At 48.0% G+C, this 17,949-nt stretch overlaps 2 protein-coding genes and 1 pseudogene across 2 annotated transcripts; all 3 read left to right on the top strand.

The window, feature by feature from the left end:
- Positions 1-6,144: 6,144 nt before the first annotated feature.
- On the top strand, positions 6,145-10,862 carry CNX2 (cofactor of nitrate reductase and xanthine dehydrogenase 2). Its single transcript, XM_048672458.2, has 7 exons — positions 6,145-6,518; positions 6,742-7,356; positions 7,492-7,659; positions 7,784-7,975; positions 8,991-9,059; positions 9,817-9,901; positions 10,544-10,862. Exons 1-6 carry the CDS (start codon positions 6,240-6,242, stop codon positions 9,898-9,900), a joined length of 1,407 nt encoding a protein of 468 aa, XP_048528415.1. The 5' UTR covers positions 6,145-6,239; the 3' UTR covers position 9,901; positions 10,544-10,862.
- Positions 10,863-11,007: 145 nt separating this feature from the next.
- Positions 11,008-14,467, top strand: LOC147968096 (uncharacterized). Its single transcript, XM_087525539.1, has one exon. The coding sequence runs from the start codon at positions 13,350-13,352 to the stop codon at positions 14,340-14,342; it is 993 nt and encodes a 330-aa protein (XP_087381665.1). The 5' UTR covers positions 11,008-13,349; the 3' UTR covers positions 14,343-14,467.
- On the top strand, positions 14,418-16,864 carry LOC147968095 (uncharacterized; annotated as a pseudogene).
- Positions 16,865-17,949: the final 1,085 nt, after the last annotated feature.

The raw sequence follows: 17,949 nt of genomic DNA, 5'->3' as shown, positions 1-17,949 counted from the left end.
TCTCTCTCTCTCTCTCTCTCTCGTGTTCTTGATTTGGCACGATCTTGATGTATCACGAGCTTTGCTATTATAGTTAGATCCTATGTTCCCCCCCCTCTTCTCTCTTGCAATGAATCGGGTTTCCCCTTTGAAGTAATCTTATCGGATTGAGTCTTTAAAGACTTGAGAACACTTGATGTATGTCTTGTCGTGGATATCTGTGGTGACAATGGGATACCACGTGCCACTTGATGTATGTTAAGGTGACCAACTTGCGGGTTTCGTGACATTGGGAACCTATGCATAGGGGTTGGCACACGTTTTCGTCGTGATTCTCTGGTAGAACTTTGGGGCACTCTTTGAGTCCTTTGTGTTGGTTGAATAGATGAATCTGAGATTGTGTGATGCATATCGTATAATCATACCCACGGATACTTGAGGTGACATTGGAGTATCTAGGTGACATTAGGGTTTTGGTTGATTTGTATCTTAAGGTGTTATTCCAGTACGAACTCTAGGGTTGTTTGTGACACTTATAGGAATAGCCCACCGGATTGATTGGAAAGAATAACTTTGAGGTGGTTTCATACCCTACCATAATCTCTTCGTTCGTTCTCCGCTATTGGTGACTTTGGAGTGACTCTTTGTTGCATGTTGAGGGATAGTTTTATGATCCAATTATGTTAGTATTGTTGAGGGAACTTGCACTAGTGAAAGTATGAACCCTAGGCCTTGTTTCAACGCATTGCAATACCATTTACGCTCACTTTTATCATTAGTTACCTTGCTGTTTTTATAATTTCAGATTACAAATACCTTTATCTATCATCCATATACCACTTGTATCACCATCTCTTCGCCGAACTAGTGCACCTATACAATTTACCATTGTATTGGGTGTGTTGGGGACATAAGAGACTCTTTGTTATTTGGTTGCAGGGTTGCTTGAGAGAGACCATCTTCATCCTACACCTCCTACGGATTGATAAACCTTAGGTCATCCACTTGAGGGAAATTTGCTACTGTCTTACAAACCTCTGCACTTGGAGGCCCAACGACGTCTACAAGAAGAAGGTTGTGTAGTAGACATCATACTGCTTCAGCGCGGTGGCTTGGGCCTGAAGCCGGTTCCGGACGTCCTGCGCCGCCACATTCAGCACGACTGTCCCGCCGCCCGGCGTCCACCCGGACGAGCTGTCGCTGGCTGCTTCTAGGTCCTGGGCCGACGAGCCGGCGTCCACGGTCTTCTGCGCATCCGGCGTTGAAGTCGCCTTCCCCGCGCGCCGGCGAAGCGGTGACGAGATCACAAGATCCCCTCCCACGGTCGGCTCGCCCCTAGTCGGCTGCGCTGGCGGCACTTCAGGCCAGCCTCCTCGGCCCGCTCCAGTCGGCGGCGATGGCTCCGCCTCCCTCTCCATCTTCGGCTGGCCGCGGCTGGCCTCCTCCAACGGGGGCACAGGGGTGTCGGGAGCCGCGGCGCGGAGGGGAATGACGAACTGCGGAGGCTGGTTCTGCAGGGCCTCCGCCTCCCTCTCCGCGTCTGCGGCCTCTGCCGACTTCTGCTCCGCCTCTCGAGCCACCCCCCGCTCCTCCGCCTCCCGCTCCTCCCGCACTTCCCGCGCGTTCCGCTCCATCGCCTCTAGGAGGTCGGCGCGGGGAACTACCCGACGCGAGCTTGAAGACCCTCCTATAGCTCCGACTATGGAGGCGGCCGGGACTCGCCCAAGGGAAAGAGGGGCCCTGTTTGATAAATCGAGCAGAAGGGTTTGGAAAAACATCAACCGAAGAAAAAAAAGAAAGGCATGAGAACAGCGACACTTACGCTGAGACTGCCTGCGGCTGCTTCACCACCTTCCGGAAGCGGGCTGCCTTCACGGCCGCCTCGTCCCGCTTGGTCGGCGCCGCGGTACTCTTGGCCTTCTTCAGCCGACTGCTGAAGTGGATCGACGCAGCCCGGCACTTCTGCGCGCCGCCATGGGCAGTCGGCCCGGTGGATGGGCCCGCACCATGGTGATCGAGCGCCGGTCGGCGGCGCGGAATGACTTCGGCCTCGTCGTCATCTGGCCAGTCCTCAAAGCCGGCCCCGAGCCCGGACCCGCCTGCGTCGCCGCCTTCCCCCACGACGTCGTCCTCCATGGCGGCCGCCCCCAGGTCCGTGTCGTCTACATCGTCCATCGTACGGTCGGGGAGGAACTGGCGTTCCACCCCTGCGGTCCCGGCTGCTGGCGGAAGCATGGGGTTCTGCCAAAGAAAGGCCGGCTGGTCCGGAGTCGGCCACCATGAACTCGGCAACAAGCAAAGAGAAAGAGGAAGAGAAACTTACCACCGGCGGAGGATTGGCGCGAGAGTACGGCACCTTGTCGTACTGCCACTCCTCGGTGAGCTTGCAGTTGGAAATGTAGTTTACCATGTAAGACACCTCGGCGTGAGGCATCTCCTTGGTGCTTAGCCGGCATGGGTCGAAGCGGCCGCTCATCTGGCAGATCATATGAGGTCGGCCCTGGAGCGGGAGCACCCGGCGCTCCACAAAGGCGGCCACCAGATCGGCCCCGGACAGACCCTCCGACTGGATCATCACCCGGAGCCGGGCAACGGAGGTGGACCCGCCCGGAGACAACGACCTGGACCGGAAGGACCATGAAGGCTACCTCCCAGCCGGCGGGCCGGCTACGTAAGCCGGCAGGTTGACGAAGTCACCTTGTGGAGCAATATTCTTCACGTAGAAGTAGAACTTCTGCCAGAGCTTCACCGACTGGATCAGCGGGATGGGCGGAAACGGGTTGTTGTTGCTCGTCCTCCGCATGGCGACGAAGGCGCCGCATGGGGTGGGCACGCCCGCGACGACGGTGCCGAGCTTGCACTGAAAGAACTCTCCCCACAGTTCAAGAGTGGGGAGGACGCCAAGAAAACCCTCGCACAGGGTAACGAAGGCCAACAACAGCATCACCGCGTTGGGAGTGAGGTGATGCGGCTGGAGATGATAAAATTCAAGGAACGAGCGGAGGAACCCGCTCGCCGGCAGGCCGAAACCGCGCAGGCAGTGCGAGCGGAAGATTACCCGCTCGTCCTCTTCCGGCGTCGGCGAGATCTCCCTCTTCGGCGCGAGGCGGACCCGCACGAGATCCGCGCCTGGCAGCCGCCGCGTCCGACGGAGGAAGTCGACGTGGTCGTCGTGGACGTTGGAGCCGTCCCAGGAGCTCGAAAACGCCATGGGGACGGCGAGAAAGGTGCGGCGAAAGGAGGGCGCACGACCAGGCTGCGACGAAGCGACGGCAAGCCAAGAAGGTTGGCAGGAAGGCCGAGCGGCGGCAGGTAGCTGTCGCGACGAGAGGAGGAAGAAGGAGGAGGCAGAGCGAGGAAGAGCGCGCGAGCGTTTGGCGCTCCCCTCCTCTCCCCCCTACTTATAGCCTCGCGCGGCGAAGCCGAGGAGGCAGGACATGGGGGGATGTGGGATTAACTGCACCCACTCCCCCACGCCCTGCGATTATTGCGCCATCACGGCGTGAGGAAACCTCCGCTGGGGCGCGCGCGGTCCGTCCAGGCCGCAGAAGATCCGCGCATGGGGCGAGGCCCTGTAGTGGCGGGCCCCAGACTGCGGCGGCGTCCTGTCGCGCGCGTGGGCTGGCAGGCCCCTCCAGTCGGAGGATGCCACGTGGCGTGCAGACGACGAACGGTCAGCTCACAGCCGGACTCGCGCGCCGACTGGCACCCGCCTTCAAGCTTCGAGATCTCTAGGAGACGGCGCGCCTAGTCGAAACCGGCTCCTAGTTCCCGGCTCCTCAAGATAGGAAGCTGACTGAGCTCCTCGTCTTTTTTCTGCCTCGGAGCCCAACCAGCTTCGGGGACTACTGCCGGAGTAAATGACCACGGGTAGCCTAGCCGGCTTCCCCTGGCACTTTAGAAAAATTATAGGTCGATCAAGCCTCCAAGTGTCCAAGACATGGGGCCGCCTTCCCCCAGCCGGCTACCTCCCAAGCCGGCTACGCAAAGGCGGCCCAGCCCTGACATCCTTGAGAAACCAGACCACAAGAAGGCCGACTTCCAGAAGCCGGCCATGAAAAGGCCGACTCCCAGGAGCCGGCCCCTCAGCAGGCGGCTAAGATCTTGCCCTCAGAGTCTGCACCCACATAACGGCGACAAGACGGGGCGTGGCTACAGTAAAGCCTGCCACCCCCGAATCCTGGCGCACGCATGGCCACAGTGCACCGTACGGGGCGGCCATCACCCGTCCGGCGCGACACTGTTGCCACGATGATCGTGACGTCACCCACGGCGAGCGGTCAGTACAACCCGTGGGTGGCGGGCCCCCTCGGTCAGGGAGATCCCAAAGGCGGCCGGGCTTCCCATAGTCGGCCAAGGGTATGGCCGGCTTCCAATAGCCGGCCAGCTCTCTCCCTCCAAGGAGGTGTTTCATCAATGAGACAAGAGAAGGTAAGGCTACAGTGATGAGCCGCCTCGCGGCGGCACTATAGCCATGCTTACCACGACAAAACCATCGTCACCAGGGGCAAGGTAACAGTAACCAGCCCCCGACAGGACCCCCGAGCGGTGGGGCCGGCCTGTCGACCAAAGGGTCGGCAGCCGGCGGGCCCACCAGTCGGCGGAGAAGTCGGCGGGCGTAGACACAGACGGCCAGGGCCCACGCCCAGCCGGATTACCATTGTACCCCTGGGGGGTAGGCCTATATAAACCCCCCAGGGTTCCCATGCAAAGGGGATCGCTCTTTGGATAGTTTTTAGACACCACAAGGAGAAGAGGAGCGGGCTGGCCTGGCCCTCCTTCATCCCTACACCGAACAGCTCAAGGAGCATTCTGTAGCTACCCATCGAGCTAGTGATCATGCGGAGACCCCGCAGAGCAGCATTAGGGGTGTTATCTCCACAGAGAGCCCTGAAGCTGGGTAAGATTCGCCGGCGTGCATGTCTTCGCCTTATCCCGTTTCCAAGCACCGGCGATGTTTTATTGGCTCCCACAATGATAAGCCATCCATTGGCATATGTCGCACCAACCACCCGACACTTGTCCTTTGCTACAAAAAGGATTGGGCCATCTAGCCGCACCTTATTTACATTTGTTACTTGTTACCCGTTACGAATTACCTTATCACAAAACTATCTGTTACCGATAATTTCAGTGCTTGCAGAGAATACCTTACTGAAAACTGCTTATCATTTCCTTCTGCTCCTCATTGGGTTCGACACTCTTACTTATCGAAAGGACTACGATAGATCCCCTATACTTGTGGGTCATCATCTGCAAGGAGTGCCTTTCTAGTGCTATGCAAAGAAATAATCTTCCTATATTGATCGAACTTAGTTCGACTAGTGTAGCGAAGATGACCCAGAGCAAAGGAAAATGATAGATATATATATACACCCACCTAGTGCGCGAAGTCAGCAGCTGCTCAGAAGATGTAACTTGTACTATTACTCATGGGCTACTGACTTGGAATAGAGCTAGTGTTTCTCTGGCGAACTTTGTTAGATTTGGTGATAGAGCCATGACTTGGATCAGGGCCACCGGAGATCCTGGAAATCGCAACTCATGATTGTAAAGACACTTTGATTGAGTAATTAAATTTTTGATTCTGAAAAAAAGATGCTCCCTCATTGCATTTCCTTGCGAGCCCTCTCATCCAACCAAAGGAAGCCACATCACCGTGTAAAACAATCTAGTAAGAAATCTTCCGTAGCCATTGGTCGGCCCTAGACCTGGCCATGGGCAGCCCGGCCCAAAAATCCCGGGCCAGGTTGAGCCCGAACATGTCATCGGACCGGGCTCGGGCCTGAAAATTAAGCCCGACGGGTAGATCAAGTCACGGGCCTGTGAAAAATTGATTTTTAGCCGTGGTCGGGCTGGGCCGAGCGGGCCGTGTCAAGCTTTTCCAGGTTCGGGCCTGATTTAGTAGGCCCGATGGTCGGTCTGGGCCAGGCTCGGGCCTGGGTTTTCAGCACCGGGCTTTTTTTAGCCCGGCCCGAGATATGGCCAGGTATAGTCGGCCCACCAGTTCGGCCAAGTCTTGCCTGCGTCAGCTCATACGTACTCCCGTGTTCCATCAGACGCTGAGTTCGTCTTCGATTCCCATTTGCCTGCTTGATTGATTAGCTGGAATATAATCAAATCAAATCAAATCTAGCCTGTTCCTTTCATTGGAATACGGGTAGCGATCAGCGACCAGCTCACTCCAGCCTCCGAGTCCAACCGGGGCCGTACACTCCCCTTTGACCCCACCGGTCAATCGCCTCACCCCCACCTCCTCGATGCAGCCCGCCGCCTCCCATGTGACCTCCACCCTCCGCCGCCGCCTCCTCTCCGCCTCCCGCCGGCCTCCCTGCCTCGCCCCTCCGACCTCCCCGCCCGTCTACTGCGGAGCCGTGACGGAGGAGAGGCACCCATGGAGCTCGCCGGCGACGACCTCGAGCTGCTCCCCCACCGCCCCGCCGCCGGCTGCTGCTCCCGCCCCCCGCCCCCTCTCCGCTCCCGTCGCCGGGAAATGGCCGCACCGCCAGCTCCACCGCCTCAACGTCCCCGACCACCAGGTGCCTGCTCCCAGACCCGCGCTCTATCTATCCCCTCGCTTGTGCGGATATATTTTCAATTTCGATTTGGGGACGAGCTAGCAGTTTCCGATACGATAAAATTTCCTAGACTAGCCTTGTGGAGTTTTTGTTTCCCTTCGTCGGTGGACTTCTCGAGAAAACCAAGTCTCCTCACGTACCAGCTTCTATGTTTCTGTGTAACACATTCGCCAAAACATTGCAGGTTGATGCTATGAGGGTAGGACTCCGAAGTCTGACCAGCACTTCCGCTTCAACCAGAGTCACCTACGGCCATAGGTGCTCCAATGCATATTCGACTTGTTGCGCCACAAAGCCAGAAGTGCTACCAGTGGAAACACCGGCATCGGATATGCTTGTCGATTCATTCGGGAGGTTTCACAATTACTTGAGGATCTCCTTGACTGAGCGTTGTAACCTGAGATGTCAGTACTGCATGCCTGCCGAGGGAGTCGAGCTCACGCCAAAGTCAGAGCTTCTGTCACATGACGAGATAATCCGAATTGCCAATCTTTTTGTTACTTCTGGTGTGGACAAGATCAGGTTAACTGGTGGAGAACCAACCGTTAGAAAAGACCTTGAAGATATTTGCTTGCATCTTTCTGGCCTCAAGGGGCTGAAAACTATTGCGATGACCACAAATGGCATTGTTCTTTCCAAGAAGCTCCCGAGACTGAAAGAATGTGGTCTTAACGCTTTAAATATTAGCTTGGACACATTGATTCCTGCAAAGTTCGAATTCATGACGAGGCGGAAAGGGCACTCAAAGGTCATGGAATCAATAGATACTGCCATACAACTTGGATATGACCCCGTCAAGGTATGCAGTTTTTCTGCATGCTAAATTATTTCAGTCCTTTGTTTTCGAATATCATTTCAAAAAGTAGAGATATATTCACTTCATACCATACATAATTTGTTGACATATTTCCCGTCATCCTTTTTCTGCTGCCAGATTAACTGTGTTATCATGCGTGGAACGAATGATGATGAAATCTGCGATTTTGTTGAATTGACTAGACACAAGCCTATTAATGTTCGATTTATTGAGTTTATGCCATTTGATGGTAATGTTTGGAATGTCAAGAAGCTGGTCCCTTATGCAGAGATACTGGATAAAGTGGTAAGTATCGTGTTTGAAGTTAACTTCCTCTGGTACCATTACATTCATCCTCCAATATGCATTTTTTGTACTGTATATTTATGTAAGCTACAAATAATTTACTTTATGTGCGCCCATGTATCAGCGTCAACGTTTCAAAGGTGTAGAGAGACTTCAAGATCATCCTTCAGACACCGCAAAGAATTTCAAGATTGATGGGCATGTTGGAACAATTTCATTTATTACATCAATGACAGAGCATTTTTGTGCTGGTTGCAATAGATTGCGATTATTGGCTGATGGCAACTTTAAAGTGTGCTTATTTGGCCCCTCAGAGGTATGTTCATCTGCTTGCTTTGTCAATGATTTTGCTTTTATTGCCATGTGCATCTTCTCTATGGATATGTTTTTTCTTGGAATTTTCACTCGAGTGGTAATAGCATTACTCTTTTGGGGTTTAAGGAACAGGCTTAACAATTAATTAGGTCAGTACGCCAAATAGTTCCTGATCACTGTACTTTTCTGGAATTGTACTGGTTACAGCACTAAACAACCAGTATTAATGCTTCACAGTGCTTTCCTTGAATTGTGCTGGTTGTAGGATCAAATTAAATGGTATTAAGGCCATCCAAGTTTTAGGAAGTTGTGATGACAATTTGCCTTCCTTGTTTCGGACCCATCTCATATTGAAAATGATGTATTCAATTTAATTCTGAGAAATTGTTTAGTGTTCCTGATCCCATAAGCAACCAATATTTAACTGTCCATAATGTTGCATCACTGGTTTTTAATAAAAATATGCAGAGCTTAATCAGTGTCAATGTGTGATCATCCAATTTTATAGATGTATTACAGTTTCCCTTTTTATGCAATCGTTGATATTTTTCTAACCTAGAGTAATAAGGGATTCCTAGGAGAATGAAAGACGTTTCTGACATTTTAAGCATGATAACTTTCTTCTGTATACAAAGGTCATTTGATTTAAACGTGATGCAAATGGGAGATTTGAGTGACCTTACTCATGTGCTTGTTTATTTTTCTTGCTTTTGAAGTTCACTTTGTCAAAGATCAAGTATGCGGTGTCTTAGGTCTGAGAGTGAAAGAAGTTAGGACTATGGTATACGCTATGCTACAAACGCTAGGTTTATGTGCTGTTACAACTTACAAGTCTCGTTCGTTCGATGTACTTGCATTCCAGAAGTCCTTTTATTCCACCATGTATATATTTCTGAATTTCGTTCTTTCTCTGCAGTTATGTTTTCTGTATATGTATTGACTATAATGAACAGAGGAAAATGGATCTTCTGCAGAAAATAAAATTGAAATAAATGCTAGTGTCCTGACTTCTGCAGGTGAGCTTGAGAGAGCCTATTCATTCTGGTATTGATGATGCTGGACTGAAGGAAATAATTAGTGCTGCGGTATGTGGAGAATTTACTTGGTTGCCATCTTTTATATGAAAGAATTATGTGTTTCCTTTTTTTTTTCTATTTGTCAAATGTGGGATTTACTTAGGCGATTTGACCACTCATTTCCTTCAGGCAAAAGTAGTTTTGTTTGTTCCTTAAATGCACTGTTCCATTGCATGCCAACAAAACTGAAAGTTAGAAGTTTGCTTTTCTTAGAAAAAATATTATCTCAGACCAAACAAGCACTGGTTTCAACAAGTTCCAGAATCTCGGACCTGTAATATAATCTCGGACTGTTTTTAACATAAAAAAAAGGGCAGCCCGGTCCATGTAGCTCCCGCTTGCGCAGGGTCCGGGGAAGGGTCCGACCGCTTTGGGTCTATAGTACGCAGCCTTTCCCTACATTTCTGCAAGAGGCTGTTTCCAGGACTTGAACCCATGACCTCATAGTCACAAGGCAACAGACTGTTTTTAACATCACATTCTGAATAATTTGACAAAAAAATTCCTCCCATGAGAAATAAATATCATAGAGAAGCTCTTTTTTGTGTTTTTTACCCAGAAAAAAATACCCATCCATATCTGGTTTTCTGAAAGTGAAGTGTCATTATTAAAAACAGCGAAGTAGCAATATATGCTCCTGGTGGTAAACTAGTAATAAATGCCAGTGACCAAGCATTAGTGTTCATTAGTATTCGTTAGGGGAATCCTGTTATGTCTATTTACTAACCAAAGATGTGATTCTCAATAGCCACTTCCATGTGGGCAGGTTAAAAGGAAAAAAGCTAAACATGCCGGGATGTTTGATATTGCGAAGACAGCAAATAGACCTATGATACATATCGGTGGCTGAGGTATGCTCTAAGCCTTCTTTTACCTTCGATGAAAGAAAGGATTAGTAATACTTGTAACTGTTATTTTTCTTGGTGTTTAAACAAGAACAATGTTTTGTAGACTACCTAGGATCTTCTAGTTTCTGTCGCGGTTCTTAAGCTTATGGTGCTATATTGGAGCTGCAATTTTTTAATTCTGGCACAAGCAAATGCTGCTTCCCTGTTAATCGCAAACTAAAGTTATACTCCCTCCGTTCCTAAATATTTGTCTTTCTAGAGATTTCAACAAGTGACTACATACGGAGCAAAATGAGTGAATCTACACTCTAAAATATGTCTATACACATCCGTATGTGGTAGTCCATTAGAAATCTCTAAAAAGACAAATATTTAGGAACGGAAGGAGTAATTTTTTTCTTCTGTATTAGGAACCTAGGGAAGCACACATGTAAATTATTCAAATTCATTCGTGGTCTTGGATTGTTGCTAGCTCAACTAAAAATACCATGGATTCTTCTGAATACCTTTTGTAGAAGTACGAATTATTTGGCACTTATTGCATGCAAAGGTTAGATGCAATATGCTGAATTAGGACTGGATATATTGTAGGACTGTAGAGACCCATTGGTACTCAATTCTTATCATTCACTTTTGTTATACCAGGATCAACGGCTGAGTTCCTTCTTCCCTGCGTGACAGCTAAGATAAATTGTTAGCTGGCTGTTGTTTTCTGACAAAGGTTGCACAGTTTAGCTCCAGAAAGGGGCAACTCAAAGGCAATATAGTTGTTAAAATATAGTACTATACTTGTGAAAGAGCATTTCAGAACCTCACACTGTTCAGACTTCACATGTTTGTACTTTTCACTGTATACGACAAAACAAACTGTTAATGTTGTATATTGTATCCTCTCAAATGCCAGTGTTGTAAAGTTGTACACAATTCCTTTTTTAATCTATTACTACTGTGAGTTCCTGCTTAATCCAGGTTAGGCTGGTAGAAACATATGTTTGGTTTGGTGATGGTGTGGTAATGTGGGATGTGGTTGCTATAATTGTAGCTTCATTCTTGGCAATTCTACAACTGGTTTTTATCATATTTTGTGTGCCAAAAATACTATTGCTTATGGGTGTAAATCACACAACAGCCACCACATCATATTTCTGCAAACAGGCATGAGTTATGTCACTGCTATAGTTGCTCCTGTAATTATAATGACTTCTGAGCATAGGGATTTGTGCAAACATTTTGACTTCTAAGAAATTTCCCTCCGTTCCTAAATATTTGTCTTTTTAGGGATTTCAAATGGACTACCACATACGGATGTATATAGACATTATAGAGTGTAGATTCACTCATTTTGCTCCGTATGTAGTCACTTGTTGAAATCTCTAGAAAGACAAATATTTAGGAACGGAGGGAGTAGTTCTTTTTCTCTAAATAATGTGTTATTAACTGAGATAAGGCAACACCTTTTGCTTAGTATTCTGCACAAAAATACTTGTGTAGCCTTTTTAGTTATTATGTCATCAGATGGTTTGGCCAGGCAGTGGACTCCCAGTATTTATTGTAATATGCAGGCTTCCATCCCCAGTGTATGTATGTATGATGTATCGTAGCTTGTTGGTCATAGTTCAATCGTGTTTAAATGACGACACCATTGCGAATAGTTGTGAAAAGCCAAATCCTTGCTGTTGGTCATGGATTGGAACTTTTAAAAGTGTACTGCTGGGTGGCGTTCCATATTGTTAAGACCGAGGAAGCTGAAGGCCTTGCAGGTATGTCTTTGTAAGAGATAGTTCACAATATATTACATGCAGATTCATGTTGTAGCAATGTGGTTGAGGATATTCCGTTCCAAAGTATTTGTTGAAGTGTGTTGCAGAGAATTTATGCTTAGCAAATCTACCTTTATGCATAATCCTTATCACTTCTTGCATGGATTAAAGTATTAAACTAGAAATGCGTGCTACCAAGGCTAATTCTGTGATATACAACTATCCATACACATGAAGATCAATCATTTTCTTTTGTAATGTTTTGGTTCTGAATGAATATGCCTTTTCCATTTGAACTTGCATTAATTGGATTTCTAGTGACATGTAATGCTACAATTGATCATTTTAGTCAAAGTTATTGCTTCGAGTTGGTTGTAGATGTGTTTGTACTGATTCGTCTGTAGCTAAAAGGCCTTATCTGGTTCTGGTAACAAAACAAACTGGTCCACGGGGATGGGTTGCGGGCAAGGTAATTTTTTTGCCAATCTTATGTCATCGTCTGCATCTCCTTTTCCTTTTTGTTATCATTAACCTGCTGTTCTTTTTTGCTGTTGGTATACATGACCATGTTATTCTGTCCATAGTTTCAGTTGCATTATGTAGTATTGTGAGAAATTAGTGCTCTAGATATTGCTTGATTCTTCAGTAAGCAAGTTTACTTCCAGAAGCTCAATCCCTCACCTGACTGGTTTCCGTGTGCACCCAAAACATGCTTTAACCACAGATACAGTGATACACCGATAACAAAATGCTTTCCTGTCCACGTATGTGAAGTCTAATTGTTAGTGTTCATTGCTGGTTTAATGTGAGAGCAAACAAATTGATGTGTGAATTATTGTCTATGTTTGTCCCGTTTCCATCTTATCTAATTTTCTCTCACCCTGCCCTGCTAGAGCTTGCTTGAGGTGTTGTCATGTCATATTGAAGCTAACACACACCAATGGCATGTTACCTGGAGCAAAGTGTTCATGTACATTCAACTTATCTTGGCTGTAGGTAGGCAGTGTAGCCATTTCCACCACTGATCATGATGAGTGGTCTCAACTGTTTTTTGACTGTACATGCATGTTTCTTATTGGTGTAGAGTGGAGTTTAACTGAACAACGTTGGTCCTGTAGAAGTAAGCGATGGCATCATATATGTATCTTTGGAATGACATCATATATGTTGCATTGTTTCGATCTTATTCATCCTATCATCACTTCTTTTGTATCAAATTTTCAATGCATACATACGTATGTCCTTTTTTTTGAGTGGTACATACGTATTGGATAATTTGGATACGACTACTAACTGACATGATCGGTTAATTTGTTGCGACTTGCCTTGACCAACTGCACTGCACTGCACTGAGGCTTTCTGATGGCAAGCTTCTGCTGTTTTATTCCTTCTTTTGCATTCAGTATTAGCTGCCTTCATGTATAGCTAATATTTGCATTGCAAGTGTTTCTCTTGACACTAATGGTATTAATCAGAAGTTTGCTATTAAATCTATGATGATACTCTCCATACTTTGCCTCGAGCTTTTGGTGCTCCTAAGTTCTACTTGAATGGATTGGAGCATACAAGACATTGTTGATATATTATAGCAACAAAAGGGGTGATGCTACAGGAAAGTCTGTAGTCAGACATGAGTCACATAACCACACATGTATAGATGATGAACAGGTGATCTCTACGTACGAGTGCTGATGGCGAACGACGTGCGATGGCGAGTCTCCTACGCCACCGACCTCGTGACCGGCAAGCTCGCCTTCTCCGACGGGATTCTTCTCCTCAAACGAGAGGCTCTCTGTCTGGTGCTGGTGGATGCACGCGGCGTCACGATCGATGCGCGCTTCTTACGGGTCGGTGAGTCCGTTGACATCGGAGACATCGTATCCTTCCCTTGCTATTTTGCGAGAATTAGAGATCGATTACCGCCGGCGCCGACGAGTACACCGATCGACAAGGATCCGGTACACGGGCGGTACACGGGACGACATGCGGGCGGACCGACGCGGCCGAGTGCGGGCCCAAGCTTCCCCACCTACCCATCCATGGCGGATGTGCGCCACGTGGGGGTGCATCCTATCCTCCATTCCCATCCACGGGTTCGCAATGAGGGTATAAAACCCAAGCCGAGCCCAGTCCTTGACCTAGAAACTGCCTTCTCCCACTTTTGGACGGCGGAGAGAAACCCTAGATCGAGTTTTCCGGTCTCCTACGGGTGGTGGAAGGGCAAGGTGAGAGGAGATCCGCGCTCATTCGCTGCGGTTGCGGCTTCCCCCCTCCCCCCACCCCCTACCATGGATGCGGGGCGTGGATTCGATGGGGGTCGGCACGGAGGCGCGGGAGCGGGCCGAGGCAATGGCTGGGGAGGAGAGCGGAGCAAGTACTCCTGGAAGCGTGGTGACGGCGGCGACCGCACCATCTCGTCGTCGTCCAACGCGTCTTCGGGTTCGGGCGACACTTCAAGGTGGGAGGTGGCAGCGGCGACGGCTCCAACTCGCCGCGATTCCAAGGAGGGAGGCGTTTGGTTGGAGAAGCACCAGAGATCCTCGAGCTCAGGGGGCAATGGAGGAGGACAAAATCCTTCCCCACCACCTCGTCGTCCTCAGGGGAAAAATCCCCGCCAGGTGCCTCCTACCAAAAATTCTGACCCCTGCCCTATTTGCAAATCTCATGAACATCTGCCTGTCTGATGCCCACAAGCTTTCTGTGAGCGTTGCAATACCCTAGGCCACCTTGCTTCCGTGTGTACTACTTTTCTTCCCTGGGAATGCATTGCCCCGATGTGCGCATTTCAACCCAAAGGGCAGGGGTTCTATTACATTCATGATTCCTGCATTGCCAATTAGCTTAGGGAGAGATCTAATAGTGTGGTAGTCACCATTATTGAGGGAGAAACCTCCACTCGCCAAATGGAGATTGATCTCTTTGATTACCTGGCCATTGGATGGCGTTGCTCTGCCCATGCCATTGGCCCTAGGGTCTTTGTGGTTCGCTTTCCTAACCCTCACTCGCTTGCTCAAATCTGTTATGTGGGGCGGGTAACTCTCAAAACCATCGGGATTGTGATTCATTCTTCCCCTTGGTCGTCTGATGTTGGGTCAAAAGGGATTTGGAAGTCGCCTGGGTCAAAATTAGTAACATCCCTTTAGATAAGAGAAGTGAGAGGAATCTTGCATATGTGGCATCGCTGGTTGGGGTACCACTTGAAATTGATTCTGCTACTCTTCGTCGTCCTGCCTCTGCTCGGGTTAAGTTGGGATGCCGTAAGGTTGATGAAATTCCTGTGATTGCAGAAGCTGTCCTGGGTGGACACTTCTATGACTTTCTTTATGAAGTGGAGCAAGTTGTTGTGAGAGATCCAGAAAGAGAGAAAAATATAGTTCAGGTGTCTCCTAAGCCTGGAAATGAAAATCCTAAAGATAAGAGGGTGCATACGACTCCTGGAGCTCAGATGGGCAGCTCCTCCTCCGGGCTTGGAAAGAAATCTCTCTCCATTCCCCACGGGGAGGTGTCTGACCCCATTCAGGAGTCGCAAGAGAGTATAGAATCTGATGGTTCACTGCATAATACGCTCCTGATTGAGACCATGGCGTTCGATCAGATGACCCGTGATGGCAAAGTGCTGGGGGCAGGTGACTCACAAGATGCCGGGATCAAAGAGACCAACGATTACATTGTGGAGTCCCCGGAGATGACTGTTGGTGTTGAGGTGATTCCTACTCCTCCCCTAGTCACTGAGGAAAATCTATGCTTCAGCTCACGCTATGTGCAGAGCAAGATGGAGCGTATGGACGACAAAGCTATTGCGATGGCCAAAAAAAGGAATATGGAAGGTACAACAAAGAACCCCCAACTCTTTTGACGCGTTGTCTGATAATACTCTTATCCTTAAGGCTATCAAAATGGGGGTAAACATACCTGATGCTGATTTCACTTGCGTTGACATTATTAGAGAACTTGAGAAAACCCATAATTCTGACCCTGTCGATGAGAAGGTAGAACAACCTCAGGAAAGGGGGCCCCTTATGTTAACTAATGGAAAAGGGGACCAAATACCATTAGATATGAGATGGGAGGAAGAGAATATTAGTGAGGAGGAGCAGTTCACTGTGGTGAGCTCTAGGGAAAAAAGAGAGAGAAAAACTAATGTTGTGATCTCTAGACCTGTGACTAGGAGTCAAAAAGATAAGGCTTCCTCGGAGAGAAAAAAGGGGAATGGTAAACCTACTCTGCTTCCTAGTAGGAATACCAGGCAAGGGGGAGGAAACACTATTATTAAATGAATGGGGTTTTCTGGAATTGTCGAGGAGCGGGTAAAAAAGGAATGACTACCTGCTTCTCCGACATTATAAAAGATCATTCCCTTGATTTCATAGGATTGCAGGAAACTAGGAAGAAAGAGATTCTTCCGAAGTTCTTATGCAAAGTGGATCCCTCGGATAGATTTGCTTGGAACTGGGTACCTTCTATTGGCAAATCTGGTGGCATCCTTTGTGGCATCAAAAAAGAAACTCTGGAAGTTGTCTCCTAGACAGTGGGTAAATTTTGCTTGCAAGCTACCCTTTTTGATATTAATCTCAAATGTGTGTGGGCCCTTATAACGGTATATGGAGCGGCACAGGATGACAAGAAAGAGGAATTTTTATGCGAGCTTGCATCCATGTGTTCTCTCCTCCAAGTTCCTTACATTGTGGGAGGGGATTTTAATATCCTTAGAGAGAGTTGTGAGAAAAATAAGAATTTGAGTCGGTCCCCTTACATGGATAAGTTTAATTCCATCATTCAATCCCTGAACCTACATGAGATACATATGGGAGGGGGCAAGTACACCTGATCCAATCACCAGAGACACCCTACGTTAGAAAAGCTTGACAGAGTTCTTATGAGTTTTGAGTGGGAGGACCTTTTTCCCTTGGTCACAGTCCAGAAACTAGTGCGGGACGTATCTGACCACAATCCTCTTCTGCTGTCATCGAATTCGATAGCAGAAAAGACGTCGTGACAGCGTGAGTTCAGATTTGAACTCAGCTGGCTAAAGAATGAGGACTTCTACCCTACTGCTAAGAAGATATGGGAGCAGCCAGTTGCGTCTGACGACCCCATTGACATCCTTAATATCAATCTCAAAAGGCTAAAAAAATATTTGAAGGGTTGGGGCTCCCATATGTTTGGGCATGCTAGGAAGAGAAAAAAAGATATTCAAAAGGAACTTGAAGAGATTGAGGCCTTAGAAGAAGAGGGACCCCTTGAACCGAAGACTTATGAAAAAAGAACCACCTTGCGGATGGAACTCGATGAAATCCTAGCTAATGAGGAACTCTTCTGGCTCCAACAATCCAATGAGAGGTGGTTGTTGAAGGGAGACTAGAATACAGCCTTTTTCCATCGCGCGGCCAATGGCAAAAAACGAAAAAACATGATCCACTCCTTCACGGATGGAGAGACGGTGATTGAGGGCACAGACAACCTATTGGCACATGCCACGGCTTACTATAAGAATCTCTTTGGCCCGGCCAGGGGAAATATTTTTCATTTATCTGCGGATACCTGGTCGGAAGAAGAGAAGCTCATAGTAGAGGATAATATTCTCCTGACTAGTGAATTCACGGAGGAAGAAGTCAGGAAAGCATTATTTGGCATGGATAGTAATAGGGCCCCGGGCCCAGATAACATCCTAGCTGAGTTCTACAAACACTGCTGGGACTTTGCTAAATCAGATATCATGCGCTTGTTTCATGCTTTTCACAATAACACCTTGGATGTGGAGCACTTAAACTATGGGGTGATCACTTTGATTCCTAAGATCAATGGTGCAAAAAAGATCCAACAATATCATCCCATTTGCCTACTTAGATGCCCATACAAGTTGATCACTAAAGTGATGGATAATAGAGTGGACATTTTTGCTGATAAGCTTATTAGCAAACATCAGATTGCCTTCATTAAGCATAGAAATATCATGGATGGGATTCTCACCCTCCATGAGATCTTACATCATACGCATCATAAGAAAAAAGTTAGGGTGGTTCTGAAGTTGGACTTCGAAAAAGCTTACGACAAAATAAATTCGGACTTTCTCCTTGAATGTCATAGCAACAGAGGATTTTGTGCAACCTGGTGTGGTTGGGTGAAGAAAATTCTCAGTAATGGTACGGTCAGTATTAAACTGAACAATGTGACAGGGCCTTACTTCCAAAGCCACAAAGGGGTACATCAGGGCGACCCTCATTCCCCTTTTTATTTAACCTTGCGGTGGAGACTCTTTCTAAGATGATTCGCAATGCCCAAAAGGAAAAA

Source organism: Triticum urartu, chromosome 5A (genome assembly GCF_056163025.1).
Source record: "Triticum urartu cultivar PI428250 chromosome 5A, HENAU_Tu73, whole genome shotgun sequence".
In the NCBI taxonomy this organism is placed as follows: Eukaryota; Viridiplantae; Streptophyta; class Magnoliopsida; order Poales; family Poaceae; genus Triticum; species Triticum urartu.
This window is presented reverse-complemented; position numbering and strand designations above follow the sequence as displayed.

Excerpts from the sequence above, each read along its gene's own strand:
- LOC147968096 (XM_087525539.1), top strand. The coding sequence starts at position 13,350 with ATGGCGAACGACGTGCGATGGCGAGTCTCCTACGCCACCGACCTCGTG.
- CNX2 (XM_048672458.2), top strand. The coding sequence starts at position 6,240 with ATGCAGCCCGCCGCCTCCCATGTGACCTCCACCCTCCGCCGCCGCCTC. Across the intron at positions 6,519-6,741 it reads TCAACGTCCCCGACCACCAG|GTTGATGCTATGAGGGTAGG; the intron begins GTGCCTGCTCCC and ends AAAACATTGCAG. Across the intron at positions 7,976-8,990 it reads GCTTATTTGGCCCCTCAGAG|GTGAGCTTGAGAGAGCCTAT; the intron begins GTATGTTCATCT and ends TGACTTCTGCAG.